This window comes from Parasteatoda tepidariorum, chromosome 6 (genome assembly GCF_982258835.1).
Source record: "Parasteatoda tepidariorum strain Cologne lab strain chromosome 6, Ptep-v5.0, whole genome shotgun sequence".
Lineage (NCBI taxonomy): Eukaryota > Metazoa > Arthropoda > Arachnida > Araneae > Theridiidae > Parasteatoda > Parasteatoda tepidariorum.
In genome coordinates this window covers 7,412,153-7,427,506 of record NC_141760.1, presented here as the reverse complement: position 1 = coordinate 7,427,506, position 15,354 = coordinate 7,412,153, and the positions used below count along the sequence as shown (strand labels likewise).

General features: G+C 38.5%; 1 protein-coding gene across 1 annotated transcript; it reads right to left on the bottom strand.

Annotated features, from left to right (window-relative positions):
* Window positions 1-1,307: 1,307 nt before the first annotated feature.
* LOC107443786 (uncharacterized) lies at window positions 1,308-6,863 on the bottom strand. Its single transcript, XM_016057775.4, has one exon. The coding sequence runs from the start codon at window positions 4,721-4,723 to the stop codon at window positions 3,260-3,262; it is 1,464 nt and encodes a 487-aa protein (XP_015913261.1). The 5' UTR covers window positions 4,724-6,863; the 3' UTR covers window positions 1,308-3,259.
* Window positions 6,864-15,354: the final 8,491 nt, after the last annotated feature.

Below are 15,354 nucleotides of genomic sequence, written 5' to 3'. Positions count from 1 at the left end.
GTTTGATATTTTTAAACATAAATTCGGCAGACGATTTACCATTATAGCTTCATTTGTGTTGTTGACAGTAAATTGAAAAGTTCTTCTCTTACAAAAAATGGAATTGAATCGTGAACATTTTCGTGCCATTATTTTTCATAACTTTCGACGTGGATTGTCAAGACAAGAAAGCTTCGATGAACTTAATTCTTTAGTCAGCGATAAAGCGCCATCCTACAGCACTGTAAAAAATTGATATAACGAATTTAATCGTGGTCGATGTTCGATCCAGGACGAATCCCGTGCAGGTCGTCCAAAATCCGTTGTTGTGCCAGAAAAGATCGATGCTGTGCATGAACTGATAAAGCAAGATCGTCATGTGACATACCGTGAGATAGAGGCGTCTTTGGACATTAGTATGACTAGCATCAATAAAATATTGCATGAACATTTGAGCATAAAAAAAATTTGTTCGCGTTGGATCCCGCATAATCTGACAAACGCTCAAAAAAAGGCTCGTGTCGATTGGTGCAAGGAAATGTTGGAAAAATACGTTCAAGGTACATCAAAGGCTGTGTATAACATCTACACAGGTGACGAATCATGGATCTATGCATATGAGCCGGAAACAAAACAGCAATCAACTGTATGGGTCTTCCAAGACGAGACACAACCAACAAAAGTTGTTGGAGGAAGAAGCACATCGAAACAAATGATTGCCTGTTTCTTCGGCATTAACGGTCATGTGGCAACAGTGGTGTTAGAGCAACGCAGGACGGTCAATTCTGAATGGTACACGACCATTTGTTTGCCAGAAGTCATCGGAGAAATTCGAAAAAAGCAGAAGAACAGGCGAATCATTCTTCATCATGACAATGCGAGCTCTCACACATCGACTCAAACAAAGGCATTTCTGACGGAACGAAAGATCGAACTGATGGGTTATCCGCCGTACAGCCCTGCTTTGGCACCCAATGACTTCTTATTCCCACACATCAAAAATAAATTACGTGGACAACGATTTTCGACCCCCGAAGAAGCGGTTGATGCATTCATTCAAAACGCATGTTTTGGAGTTACCTCAATCGGACTGGAAAAAGTGCTTTGAAAATTGGTTCAAACGCATGCAAAAGTGTATTGATCATCATGGAGAATATTTTGAAAAACAATAAAACCAATTTCGATCCTACATATTTGTTTTTTCATTATTAGGCCAGAAATATAAATAGCAACCCTCGTAATGCTGCATAATCAGCATGTGACATAAAATACAATATTAAATCTAGAGTGCTAAAAATTAGGATTTTCAGCATTAGGAACATGCTTGCTAAAAATGCTGAACATTTTTATTTTTTCATGAAATACAAGAATAATTCTCTCCACATGAACATGATTATAATAGATGCAATCCTATTTTGCTTTTTAAAAAAAATTCCAAAGGTATAAGAAAATTTTAAAGAATGGCTTAAGCAAGTTTTTTTTAAATTAATTTCTTCAACCATAATGTTATAAACAAAGTTTAATATTAAATAAAGTGCATTTTTTTTAACCATATACAAAAACATACAATAGACAAGACATTTAAATTGCACCGAACCATTATAAGAAAAGGACTATAAATAAATATCTTAGTTGCACACTTATACATACATGAACATCTCAAAATGAGATAATTATATCATGAATATCCATGAACTGAAAAGTTAGTACTAATGACATATTAAAATTATTTGCATATTTCATTATTTAACATAATAAATTAGCAAAATATTGTTTTTAGAATTTAAAAAAAAAAAAAACCTTAATAATAGTTTAGTAATTTCGATATTTTAATAATTAGAGTGATCTTTTGTATTATTTTTCAAAAGTTTGGTTAATTATACAATCTAAGACATTCAAATGTGATTAACAAAATTTATAATAAGTAGTAATCATTTAAAAAATTATCATTATATACATTACATTATACATGGGTAACATAAATATAAGATTTATAAAATGATGAAAGCTTAAAAAAAGTATAGATTTAAATACAAAAAAATTATTTTACGAAACAATTTATACTACTTTATCTATATGTTTCATACTTGCAATTAAACCAAATTGACTTCAAAACTAAGAAAACTTACTTCGCTCTGATTATAACATAAAATATTTTGTAACTGAAAGAAATGAAAACATTTGTAATTGTACAGCATGTGCTAAAAAAGATTCATTAAATAAAAGATGTTTCATGTAATTTTAATTAAAAGTTGCTATTGAAGTTTTTTCTTCTTTTAATTAAAAAAAATATTACCTACAACTCAGGATTCTAATGCTGAGAGAATAAAAAACAATTTATATTTTGGTTAAGCATAACTGGTGGTAAATAAAGTAATGTTATCCAGTATTCAAGGTTACAACTTCTACTAAGATGTGTTTATAAGAATGTATTTCAATCCACAACTTTTCAATACTGGAGCTTATTTTACAGACATCGCATATGTATAAAAACAGAAAAATGCAATGAAAACTGCAATTTATAATATTTTAAAAGGAAAAAAAAACTTTTCAGCTTTATTAAATTGTGTTAAGTCTAATGACACTTCTGTGAAACTTTTTACTTACAATGGAAACAAGAAAGTTTATCCTCAGTGAGAAATGGTCTGTCTTTAGTCAGTCTATTTTTACTCGTGCTGCAAAATTAAGCGTGCCGGTATGAATCAGAATGCGATTAGAAAAATTCTTCTGACAAGTGCGACAAAAATAAGGTTTCTTAGCAGGGTCTACAAAACTACGATTAGCTCTTGTTGAGAGACACTTATTACAGACGCTAAAAGAATAGGGTTACTCAACCAGTATAAACATGTGTAAATATTTAAATCAGTATTATTTAAAAAAAAAAAATACTTGATCACATACTTCAAAGATATGCTGTGTCCCTAGCAGGACAACACTGTATTTAGTCAAGCTACAAAAACTCTTATTACGTTAAGGCACAACAAAAAAGTTTCTAACCAGTGCAAACACAAACATCAGATTTATGAAGAAAAAATCTCTTACATGTATATTATAAGAATGATGTTTTTAACCAGCTACGAAAAGTTTGATGGAACCTGACCTAAGAGAAATAAAATACTTCTGAAGCAGTGTGTACTACATGAATGTGATGAGTTAGATAAACCACCCTTGAAAAAGTCTTTTTGCAAGAAAAGGTTTCTCTCCAGTATGAGCACAAGTGTGCTTACTTAGAATAACTATTAGTCAAAAACTCTTATAACATATATTACAAGAATAAGGTCTATACTCCAGTATGAACATGACCGTGTCTAGTCAGTTTACTTCTCTGTGAAAAACTCTTATTACATATACTACAAGAATAAGGCTTCTCACCAGTATGAACACGATTGTGTAAAGTCAGAGTACTTTTTTGTGAGAAACTACTATTACATATACTACAAGAAAAAGGTTTCTCCCCAGTATGAACACGACTGTGTTGAGACAAACAACTTTTATAAGAAAAACTCTTATTACATATATGACAAGAATAAGGTTTCTCACCAGTATGAACACGGCTATGTTCAGTCAGTAGACCTCCTCGTGAAAAACTCTTATTACATACACTACAAGAATAAGGTTTTTCACCAGTATGAACACGATAATGTTGAGTCAAATTAGATCCATTTAAAAATCTCCTATTACATATACTACAAGAATAATGTTTTTCACCAGTATGAACACGACTATGTTCAGTCAAATTAGATCGTATTGAAAATCTCTTATTACATATACGACAAGAATAAGGTTTTTCACCAGTATGAACAGAACTATGTTGAGTCACATAATCTCTACTTGAAAATCTCTTACTACATATACTACAAGAATAAGGTTTCTCATTAGTATGAACTCGACTGTGTACAATAAGTTGACCTCTTTGTGCAAAACTCTTATTACATACATTACAAGAATAAGGTTTCATACCAGTATGAACTAGACTGTGCTTAGAAAGATTAACTCTTTGAGAAAATCTCTTATTACATATACTACAGGGATAAGGTTTCTCGCCAGTATGAACACGAATGTGTTCATTCAGTGTACTTTTTTGTGAGAAACTCTTATTACAAGAAGTACAAGAATAAGGCTTCTCTCCAGTATGAACACGACTGTGTTCAGTCAGTATACTTTTTTGTGTAAAACTCTTATTACATACACTACAAGAATAAGGTGTCTCACCGGTATGAACACGATTGTGTAAAGTCAGTAGACATTCTCGTGAAAAACTCTTGTTACATACGCTACAAGAATAATGTTTTTCACCAGTATGAATATGACTATGCAGAGTCAAACTTCTTCTCATTAAAAATCTCTTATTACATATACCACAAGAATAAGGTTTTTCACCAGTATGAACACGACTATGTTCATTAAAATAAGATCTACTAGAAAATCTCTTATTGCATATACTACAAGAATAAGGTTTTTCACCAGTATGAACACGACTATGTTGAGTCAAACTAGATCCATTTGAAAATCTCTTATTACATATACTACAAGAATAAGGTTTCTCGCCAGTATGAACACGAATGTGCTTATATAGATAACCTCTAACAGAAAAACTCTTATTACATAGATTACAAGAATAAGGCTTCTCACCAGTATGAACACGACTGTGTACAGTCAGTTGACCTCTTTGTGCATAACTCTTATTGCATACATTACAAGAATAAGGTCTCTCACCAGTATGAACAGAAATGTGTTCAGTCATTTTACTTTTTTAAGAGAAACTCCTATTACAAATACTACAAAAATAAGGCTTCTCACCCATATGAACACGATTGTGTTTATTTAGACAGAAGATCTCTTTGTGAAAATCTCCTATTACATATACTACAAGAATAGGATTTCTCACCAGTATGAATTTTGCAGTGTTTAGTCAGACTACTTCTTTTTGAAAAAAATCTAGTTACATATATTACAAGAATAAGGTTATGATACAGGATGAAAAAACCTATATGTTTACTTTTTTGGGAAAAACTTTATTTGCTCTAACTGTACAAATAACGACTCTTAGCAGTGTGAATAGTTTGAAGAAAAATTCTAATTACCTGAAATGCAAGAAATAAGACTTTTGTTTGTTTATATGACCTGTATTAACTATGGGTCTCTCTTTGTAAGCTTTAAAAATTAAATCACTACACTATCAGAATACTTTGCAAAATCTTGTTTTTAAGCAATTTTGCATGTGTCACTATAGCAAGAATCACAAGGGTAGATAAATTTTGTTCAGTTGAGTTAGGTCACCAGAATAACAATTATAAATAGGCTGCAAGAAATGAAGACATAAATCCAATTTGCAATGATATTCAAACAGAAGATACACAAATATTAGATAAAATATAGATTTTTCTGTTTAAAATAAAAATTTTGCTTTTTCTTTCTTTTTTGTTTGATACAAATAGCTATAATTTAGATAATGGAAAAATAATAGCAATTAATTGAAAATAATTGGCAATAATTCAAACTAATTTTCACAACAAAAGTAATTTATTTAATAGCACAAAGAGGCCTTCAATAGCACATATTACAAAAATGACCACAATGTATCAAATCACTTACTTTGATTAAATTTTTTTAAATAAGCAAAATAAAATACTGTAGAAATGTGATTACTTTATAACAAGAATATGATTTAATAATAGGTGATCTGTGAAAAGGTTAATTTATATTATATTGAGATGCAATTTTTTTTCCTACAAACATTACTTTAAGAATATTTTTATTTTACCATACATACAAAACTAAATTATATAATTTCATTTTATGTTTTTTTACACAAAAAACTGCAGAAACAATGAACCGCTTTATGTAAAAGATTCTTTTAAAATTAATACACTCTGAATCAATGCATTCTTAGACACACTGCAAAATTAATGTTATTAGAAAAACTTCTTACAAAAATTAATATGAATAAACAGTATTGCTACTTTACTATTGTGGACATGAAATTATCAAATTAGATTTCATTTATTTTTGTATCAATGTTTTATCATACACGATAAATGCATGCTCCTCTAGATAAATATACATATGAGAAGGTCAAGAAAATTTAATTTTATTTACAAATTTTAAATTGCATAAACTGCAAATAATTTATATTTTCTCAGTGTTAACAACAAAGAATGTTATTGCCAAAACAGAAAGGCATTGCCTTCAATAATAATATCTCTTTTTGCCAGGAAGCATTTAACACACACTGCATGAATAGATTATTAATAATATGAATCGGACAGAATACAATTTTTTTTTCTTCTTAACATTTAGGCACCCACAGCTTGAATTTTATTTGCTGTCAGCACGAAGAAAATGTTATTTTATCATTCCTGCATGGAAATAAGCTTTTTAAAGCATATTCTATAGATTTTCCATAACTATAAGTGCAATTCACTTTACATTAATAAGGATTTTGGATACGCAGTCTTATAAACTTTAAAAATTAGAGTTTTATTACATCTCATCCCCAGGTAGGAATAAATCTTCTAAATTCAAATAGCACATTAAGTGAAGTACAAATCAAAGACAATATCATTCAACCTTTCTTTACTCATATGTTGCAAAAGTCTTCTTCCGTTTAAGCAAGATAGTATTATTTCAAATAGTTTTCAGCAAAGAATTTTAATAACACAAACAATGTGCATTTATTGTTGCGAGAGTTGTCAACGTTTCCGGTTGCCTATCTTTCCTACCTTAACGAAAGAATCGACATTTTAATCAACTCATTGTGTTAATCGATTTATCAAATTCGCTTTAGAAAAAGAATCGATTTTGTTTTCATCACAGATATAAGGAACCCGAAAAAAGGAAGTAAAGGTCCTATCTTTCTGGTGGCTACTAAATGGGTTTCCTTTTTCAATCGACCAGGCGACTTTTTCTATTAGTTAAATCGCCTGTGTTCGTGTGCATATTTGTTATGGCTTATTTATTATGGGAGGATTTAATATCGACTATGTCAACCTTCATCTAGCAAAAGGTACCTCAAGATGGAATCAAGTTATGTCTTATATACAGTCACTCGAAAAAATAGATAAGCGCCGTGACCCTTGCAAAATAAAATTGAAAACGCAAAACGACACAATAAATAGTCTCAAGCCTCGGTTCTCACAGCTCTTTTGTCGTGACACCATGATTGGAAACGTTCTCACTGCCCTCTCGTGAAGCAGTCCATTGTGTATGTGAAATGGGTGACCACTCCAGAGAGAAAAGCCATGTCCAATGCATTTTCAAGGTGTCCAAGGGGTCTGCACCCAAACGCCCAATGTTGGCTTTGTGTGTATTTTAAAAAAAATGGGACGAGTCCCCAATAAGGGGGACTCGTCCCATTTTTTTTAAATAAATGGCTTTTGACATAGAGTTAGATTTCGTGTCGGCAAAGGGGACACGTCCTGCGTCGACGCGTGCGCAACCAATCGTCCAGACACTGTGTGTGAAACACGTGCTGGCAACGAGTTTGATGAGGCATGTCCAACATATCCTCCAAGCAAATCGGGCAAGACTCGGGTGGGGTGTAGTACCACTTATCAAAAGGCAAGGAAAACAGACAATTTCGAATTTCGCTGGCTAGGCGAATCCGCAAATCGTCTGTTATGAGATAACCTTTACTAAACCAATCAAACACAATGTTTATCAACCATCTCATTCCGAAGCGATTAAAGCATCGGAAGGCTGGGCTTGAGGTACTCAAATCATTGTGAAGATCCTGCAACTCTTGATCCATGAATAACTTGAAATCACCCCTCACCCGCCTCACATCGGAATAGCCTTCCGGGTCGAGGAATAGAAGCACTGGATGCGCCTCGTCCCCCAATTCCACGACCTCCGGCTCTCCCATCTCCAACACCTCCCGAGGAACGCTACCGGATGGAAGCGCCCGACCCGCTGGAACGAGATTTCTCACAATAAAAAGATTTGCCATCTGAAATCGACTCTATGTCAAAAAATATAACTGCTCCTCGGCGTGCAAGCCCTTTTTATAGACACACAGAGGGCGCTCCAGTCGTCCTGAAATGTTTTAGAAAATGCCACGTGACCTGAAAAAAATCACACGATGCATTTCCAGAAAGTCACGTGACAGGACATTCGATCCACCTCACCGGATGCACTTTCAAGAAATCGAGCGACACATTACATCCGCCAGATGCACTTTTAGAATATCACCGGATGTATTTCCAGGAAGTCGAGCGACACATCATATCCGCCAGATGCACTTTTAGAATATCACCGGATGTAATTCCAAGAAGTCGAGCGACAAAACACTTTCACCAGATGCACTTTAAGGATATCACGTGACAGGACATGATTTCGAAACCACATGGATCCAGAGGATGGGGCACCGAACCCACTTGAAATCTTTGAGAGGGTTGCGTCACGTGGATCCTTTGAAGGGGGTGGACAGCTTTCCTGGACCTGGCTCAGACAGTGTGAGAGCGACTCTGTGGCTTTGCGTCACGGGGCTCTGGGATCTGGGGGGTTGTGAAAAGAATGGAATGGAAAGGTCAATGCCCCAAGGACATTGAGATGTTTGAACAGCTTTCCTGGACCTGGCTCGGACAGTGTGAGAGCGACTCTGTGGCTTTGCGTCACGTGGCTCTGGGATCTGGGGGGTTGTGAGATGAATTGTGATTGAAAAGTCAATGACCCAAGGGCAGGTGGATGTTTGGATAATGCATTGAAAGTGTGTCTCGAGGCTCGGCAGGAAAAAAATATAAACCGGAAGTGGGCGTGGCCAAATGACAACTCAAAACTTGCATTTCGAAAATTTCAAATTTTGTCTCGACCCAAATCTGTGGCCGAGTGAAATTTTTTTTAATAAAACCGGAAGTGGTGGAAAGGTAACGACCGCTTAACATTTGGATTTCGAAAATTTCAAATTCAGTCTCGAGAAAATTTTTGCTCAACCCAAAATCTCCGGACGAGTGAAAATTTTTTTTTTCAATTTTGTAATAAAAAAAAATTCTAATTTTTAATTAAATAAAAAATTCTTATTTGTAATTTAAAAATGCTCGTATAGCTCTTCTACCTGAATGCACACATCTTGCACACTTTAAAAAATATCGTTTTTTCATAATACACACCTTCACCAACCCATAAAGCGTGGGAACTATCGTTTCAAACGATGAAATATAATAGATAAAAAAAATCCAACCCAAAAATCTGCTCCAGGATGACAGACCCAGGTGCCATGGATGACCCTGCACCTGTCCAGTGTCTCAAGGTCATTTTTTTTTTTTTTTTTTTTTTTTTTTTTTTTTTTTTTTTTTTTTGTGTGTGGATTGTACTAGAGTGACGGCGTTGAACCAGTAGTTACAGTGACAGACATCTCACCCATGTTTGTGATGTGTACTGTTGACGCGAATTGTCTTCTCAAATTTGCCACTTCTTCAGCCTGAGTTGTAATTTTTCGTAGAAGTGTTTCAATTTCGTCTTGTTTCTGCTTCTTCAAGTTTATAATTTCCGTCTCCAGCTCGTCAATCCGACGTTTCAATACATTTCTTTCCGATACGTTTTCTGCATTGATTCGTTGCATCTCCACTCTTTGCTTCTCCCTCATGTACTCTACGACACTCATCTGACGGGCTTGTGGTTGACTCAACGTATAATAAGCATTTGCCATGCGTTGGCGCAAGGAATTTCCCTTTTGAATCTGAAACATCATGAATTGTTCGTGATTCGAAAATGTCGGTTCACCCCCCGTGGGTTGGACGCGCATCACGTCGTTCTCAAACCAAAACGCTCCGAAATCTCCCTCTGGATGAGGCGCCCAATCCCATCGCAATTGAATACAACAGTTTGGAAGCGTCATAATCTCAGACACTTTTACGCTATACGTTTTGTAATTTGAGCCAAATTTTTCACACTTCCAATCCAGTACGAGTTTATCACGAAGTTTTCCGTTGAGCCACGTCATCACGCCGTGGCGCCAGAAACTGGCCATGGACATGACTGAATGCTCGTGTAACGGGCGATTGATGTAAAAATGTCCACCTCGCCCCACACCCGGCTTCTGAGATCCTGAGCATTGGGCTTTTTCGCTCGATACGTAATGAATGGTATTGGCCAAATGCATGGACGACATCATTTTTTTCTGACCTTTGCAATAGCGCTCTTTGGCATGAGATTGTTCAATCGACCTCCAAACCTTCAGGTAGGCGGCTCGATCTTGAACAGCCACAATCATGTGGCGATGCAATTTATTAGAAGCAATGGTATTCTTCTTTGGAATCGAGCAGCCGTCGCACAAGCACCAAAAGGTCGACACCACCAGTTGACCCTCGTCAAACACGGACATTTTTTGTTTGAAACTGGCAAAGGCGTAGGATCGAATAAACACGTGATAAAGTGTCCAGGAGTTGGAAAAATACATTCGAAACAGGGCCGCGGCCTCGCGTCCCAAATTGCTTTCGTCGTTGAACGGGTAAAGGGAACCCGTGTTGGTCAATGCTCGAAAGTCGCCGGGGTAGTTGTCGTAAAATCCAACTTCTTGTAAATCTGTGTCGAGGACTCTATGTTTAAGTTTGCGACGTAATAATGAAGGGTCAAAAGATTTACATTCACATAAATCGGAAGTGGCAGAATTGATTGCAGAGGCAGTGCTGGTTCCAGCGGTGGCGTTGTCAGTGTGGCTTAAACATTTTTTTTGTCGTTTTTTATTCCTCCTTTTGAACGATTCAAAGCATTCTTTTCTGTGAATGTCGTCTTGAGTCGAATTTGAAAATGTATATGTTCCGCAAAAAATGCATTCAGTTTCTTCATTTAAACCATGTTCGGAACGGGAATGAGTCTCCCGATACTCTTTAAATAACAACTTTTCAACCTTTTTAACGCAATGTGGACATGTGATGATTTGCTTGTCCCAATATCGGTATGCGAAATACATATTCCTATCTGGTTTTGCTTTCGGATTCATCTTGATGAGGCGTTCAAAGTTCAAATACGTTCAAATGCTTCTCAGTGATGGTTAAAGCGTCGTTACTCGGTCACAATCTAATGGAGAATTGTCAAGACGCTGGCTTAGATATACCGCTCTACAAAAAAAAAAAAAAAAAAAAAAAAAAAAAAAAAAAAAAAAAAAATGACCTTGAGACACTGGACAGGTGCAGGGTCATCCATGGCACCTGGGTCTGTCATCCTGGAGCAGATTTTTGGGTTGGATTTTTTTTATCTATTATATTTCATCGTTTGAAACGATAGTTCCCACGCTTTATGGGTTGGTGAAGGTGTGTATTATGAAAAAACGATATTTTTTAAAGTGTGCAAGATGTGTGCATTCAGGTAGAAGAGCTATACGAGCATTTTTAAATTACAAATAAGAATTTTTTATTTAATTAAAAATTAGAATTTTTTTTTATTACAAAATTGAAAAAAAAAATTTTCACTCGTCCGGAGATTTTGGGTTGAGCAAAAATTTTCTCGAGACTGAATTTGAAATTTTCGAAATCCAAATGTTAAGCGGTCGTTACCTTTCCACCACTTCCGGTTTTATTAAAAAAAATTTCACTCGGCCACAGATTTGGGTCGAGACAAAATTTGAAATTTTCGAAATGCAAGTTTTGAGTTGTCATTTGGCCACGCCCACTTCCGGTTTATATTTTTTTCCTGCCGAGCCTCGAGACACACTTTCAATGCATTATCCAAACATCCACCTGCCCTTGGGTCATTGACTTTTCAATCACAATTCATCTCACAACCCCCCAGATCCCAGAGCCACGTGACGCAAAGCCACAGAGTCGCTCTCACACTGTCCGAGCCAGGTCCAGGAAAGCTGTTCAAACATCTCAATGTCCTTGGGGCATTGACCTTTCCATTCCATTCTTTTCACAACCCCCCAGATCCCAGAGCCCCGTGACGCAAAGCCACAGAGTCGCTCTCACACTGTCTGAGCCAGGTCCAGGAAAGCTGTCCACCCCCTTCAAAGGATCCACGTGACGCAACCCTCTCAAAGATTTCAAGTGGGTTCGGTGCCCCATCCTCTGGATCCATGTGGTTTCGAAATCATGTCCTGTCACGTGATATCCTTAAAGTGCATCTGGTGAAAGTGTTTTGTCGCTCGACTTCTTGGAATTACATCCGGTGATATTCTAAAAGTGCATCTGGCGGATATGATGTGTCGCTCGACTTCCTGGAAATACATCCGGTGATATTCTAAAAGTGCATCTGGCGGATGTAATGTGTCGCTCGATTTCTTGAAAGTGCATCCGGTGAGGTGGATCGAATGTCCTGTCACGTGACTTTCTGGAAATGCATCGTGTGATTTTTTTCAGGTCACGTGGCATTTTCTAAAACATTTCAGGACGACTGGAGCGCCCTCTGTGTGTCTATAAAAAGGGCTTGCACGCCGAGGAGCAGTTATATTTTTTGACATAGAGTCGATTTCAGATGGCAAATCTTTTTATTGTGAGAAATCTCGTTCCAGCGGGTCGGGCGCTTCCATCCGGTAGCGTTCCTCGGGAGGTGTTGGAGATGGGAGAGCCGGAGGTCGTGGAATTGGGGGACGAGGCGCATCCAGTGCTTCTATTCCTCGACCCGGAAGGCTATTCCGATGTGAGGCGGGTGAGGGGTGATTTCAAGTTATTCATGGATCAAGAGTTGCAGGATCTTCACAATGATTTGAGTACCTCAAGCCCAGCCTTCCGATGCTTTAATCGCTTCGGAATGAGATGGTTGATAAACATTGTGTTTGATTGGTTTAGTAAAGGTTATCTCATAACAGACGATTTGCGGATTCGCCTAGCCAGCGAAATTCGAAATTGTCTGTTTTCCTTGCCTTTTGATAAGTGGTACTACACCCCACCCGAGTCTTGCCCGATTTGCTTGGAGGATATGTTGGACATGCCTCATCAAACTCGTTGCCAGCACGTGTTTCACACACAGTGTCTGGACGATTGGTTGCGCACGCGTCGACGCAGGACGTGTCCCCTTTGCCGACACGAAATCTAACTCTATGTCAAAAGCCATTTATTTAAAAAAAATGGGACGAGTCCCCCTTATTGGGGACTCGTCCCATTTTTTTTAAAATACACACAAAGCCAACATTGGGCGTTTGGGTGCAGACCCCTTGGACACCTTGAAAATGCATTGGACATGGCTTTTCTCTCTGGAGTGGTCACCCATTTCACATACACAATGGACTGCTTCACGAGAGGGCAGTGAGAACGTTTCCAATCATGGTGTCACGACAAAAGAGCTGTGAGAACCGAGGCTTGAGACTATTTATTGTGTCGTTTTGCGTTTTCAATTTTATTTTGCAAGGGTCACGGCGCTTATCTATTTTTTCGAGTGACTGCGTGTCGAGTAGGCGTAGAGCCGTGGAGAGCCGTCAAACCGAATCAGGGGTCTGGTTTGACGGCTCCCGCCATTGACGCCTTGTTGAAGACCTTTTTCAGTGGACCCCCTGTGACATGACGAGGCAGACACGTTTTCAATGCAACCTTTGGATGTGAAAGTTGGTTATCATGGAGTGAATCCCTGGGGGTTCCTCCAGGATTGCTAGGCAGAGAGCCGTTCAACCGAGTCGAGAGCCGTCGAGGGCTCCTGCGCCATGGATACCGTGTGGGAGACTTTTTGGGAATCCCTGCGAAAGGAATGGAGACAGACACGGGTTCATTTTTCCAAAAGCAAAATTTTTATTCATAGAAACACATTTTTTTACAGGGTGGACGCTTTTTTTTGACAGACGGATGGGTGGACGTGACATTTTTTTTTCTTCTTGGAGCGCTTGGAGGATGCTGGGGGTTGGGGATGCAGCTCCTTCCACAGGATCTTGCTCAACACGTGTCTCGTTTCGTGTAGAACTTCGATGGCGACTCCCTTCTGGGCATAGAGTTGTTCCACGGCCATCGTTCTCGCTTCCGTGGCGGTGCAGTTGAACGGGACGGGCAGCGTGTGTGCATGGAGGCAGACGTACATCTTGTGACCTTTGCAGGAGATGCGACGCACGTGGGGCAGACCCAGTTCTGTCTTGAAAAACTTTTTCTGCGTCATGGATCGGACGCCCAAGACGCGGTGATCCAAGTCTAGCAAGGTGAGGACGTGCTTCAGGACGTGTCTCCAGCTCCCCGGCTCCATCTCAAAGACGCGAGGGACGACCATGTCCACGCAGTGGGATCGGCCACGTCGATGCAGCAACTGGAGGTTGGAAAAGAGGCTGTGGGTCTGGGTGACGCTCTCCTCGGGGAAATGAAACTCGGTTGGAAACTGCATGACCAGAATGTAGACTTGGTCCGGATTGCAGACGGGAGCAAAGGAAATTTCCAGTGGGATCTTTCGTTGGTTGGGCAAGACCATCCACGTGAATTCGCCGCAAACGTCCACATGGGCTCCACTCTGGGGGCTGCGAGGCAAGCAAACTTCGGGTGGCGACATTCGGATTCTGGAATCAGGTTCTACTTGGAATAGAGTCAAAAATGTCTCTCTAGTCTCGAGAAGACGGTTCCGAATGATCTGAAGGCTCTGCCTTATATACTGCTCAGGCAGGAAGTGATACACAGGATGTGTTTGAAAATGTGTTTTTTTTATGGGATGGAAGCCAAGAATGGGTGGAGCGGCGCTGCTGTTGAAACAACACGTCGTAGCACTGTAAGGAGTTGGAGAGCTTGGCTTGAAATCGAAATTTTTGATCCGACATGTGTGACGAAATACATTTTAAAAAAATAGATTGAATCATTTGGCTATCATAGAGTGAATCCCCGGCGTCCTCCAGGGATGCTACATCCAGGGTCGTTTTGCGTTTGTGTGTTTTTTTTGCAAAGGTCACGGTGCTTAGCTATTTTTTCGATTGACTGCATCGCATGGATGGTGAGAAATGTCAAACCCCACCACTCGACATTTTATTCAGCAGATGGATCGCGTAGACAATCGTGGGATCATTTGTTCAAGCTTGGCACGACCCGTGTTGTAAAAAATGGGGAAACAGTCTCTAGACCGAGAGCGTCCCCCCATTTTTTACCCATCCCTTTTTGGAAAAACCGTGCGTGTTCAAAAACGCTTTACATCACGTCACAGTCGTGGGCCAACCAATTTTTGAGAGCACACAGTTTGACGTTGCCACAATTTTTTCTCATGGAGCTCGAATGAAATCCACACGACTTCTCAGCATCGAATGGGAGGAGGTCGAATCGTGGGCAACCCCAGGTCCCCAGATTGACGGCGGGTATGTCGAGCTCTTGTAGGAGTTTAGCATGTAGGCTGTCATCTAAATCAGATTGCATGAACAGAATTGCGCCAACTCCTTTTGACGATGCATCGCAATGAAGCTGTAAAGGTGAGCCTTGCTTGAAAAGGTGTAGCACTGGTTCAGTTGATAAGGCTTGTTTCAGCGTTTGGAAAGCTTGTTGCTGTTCTGGG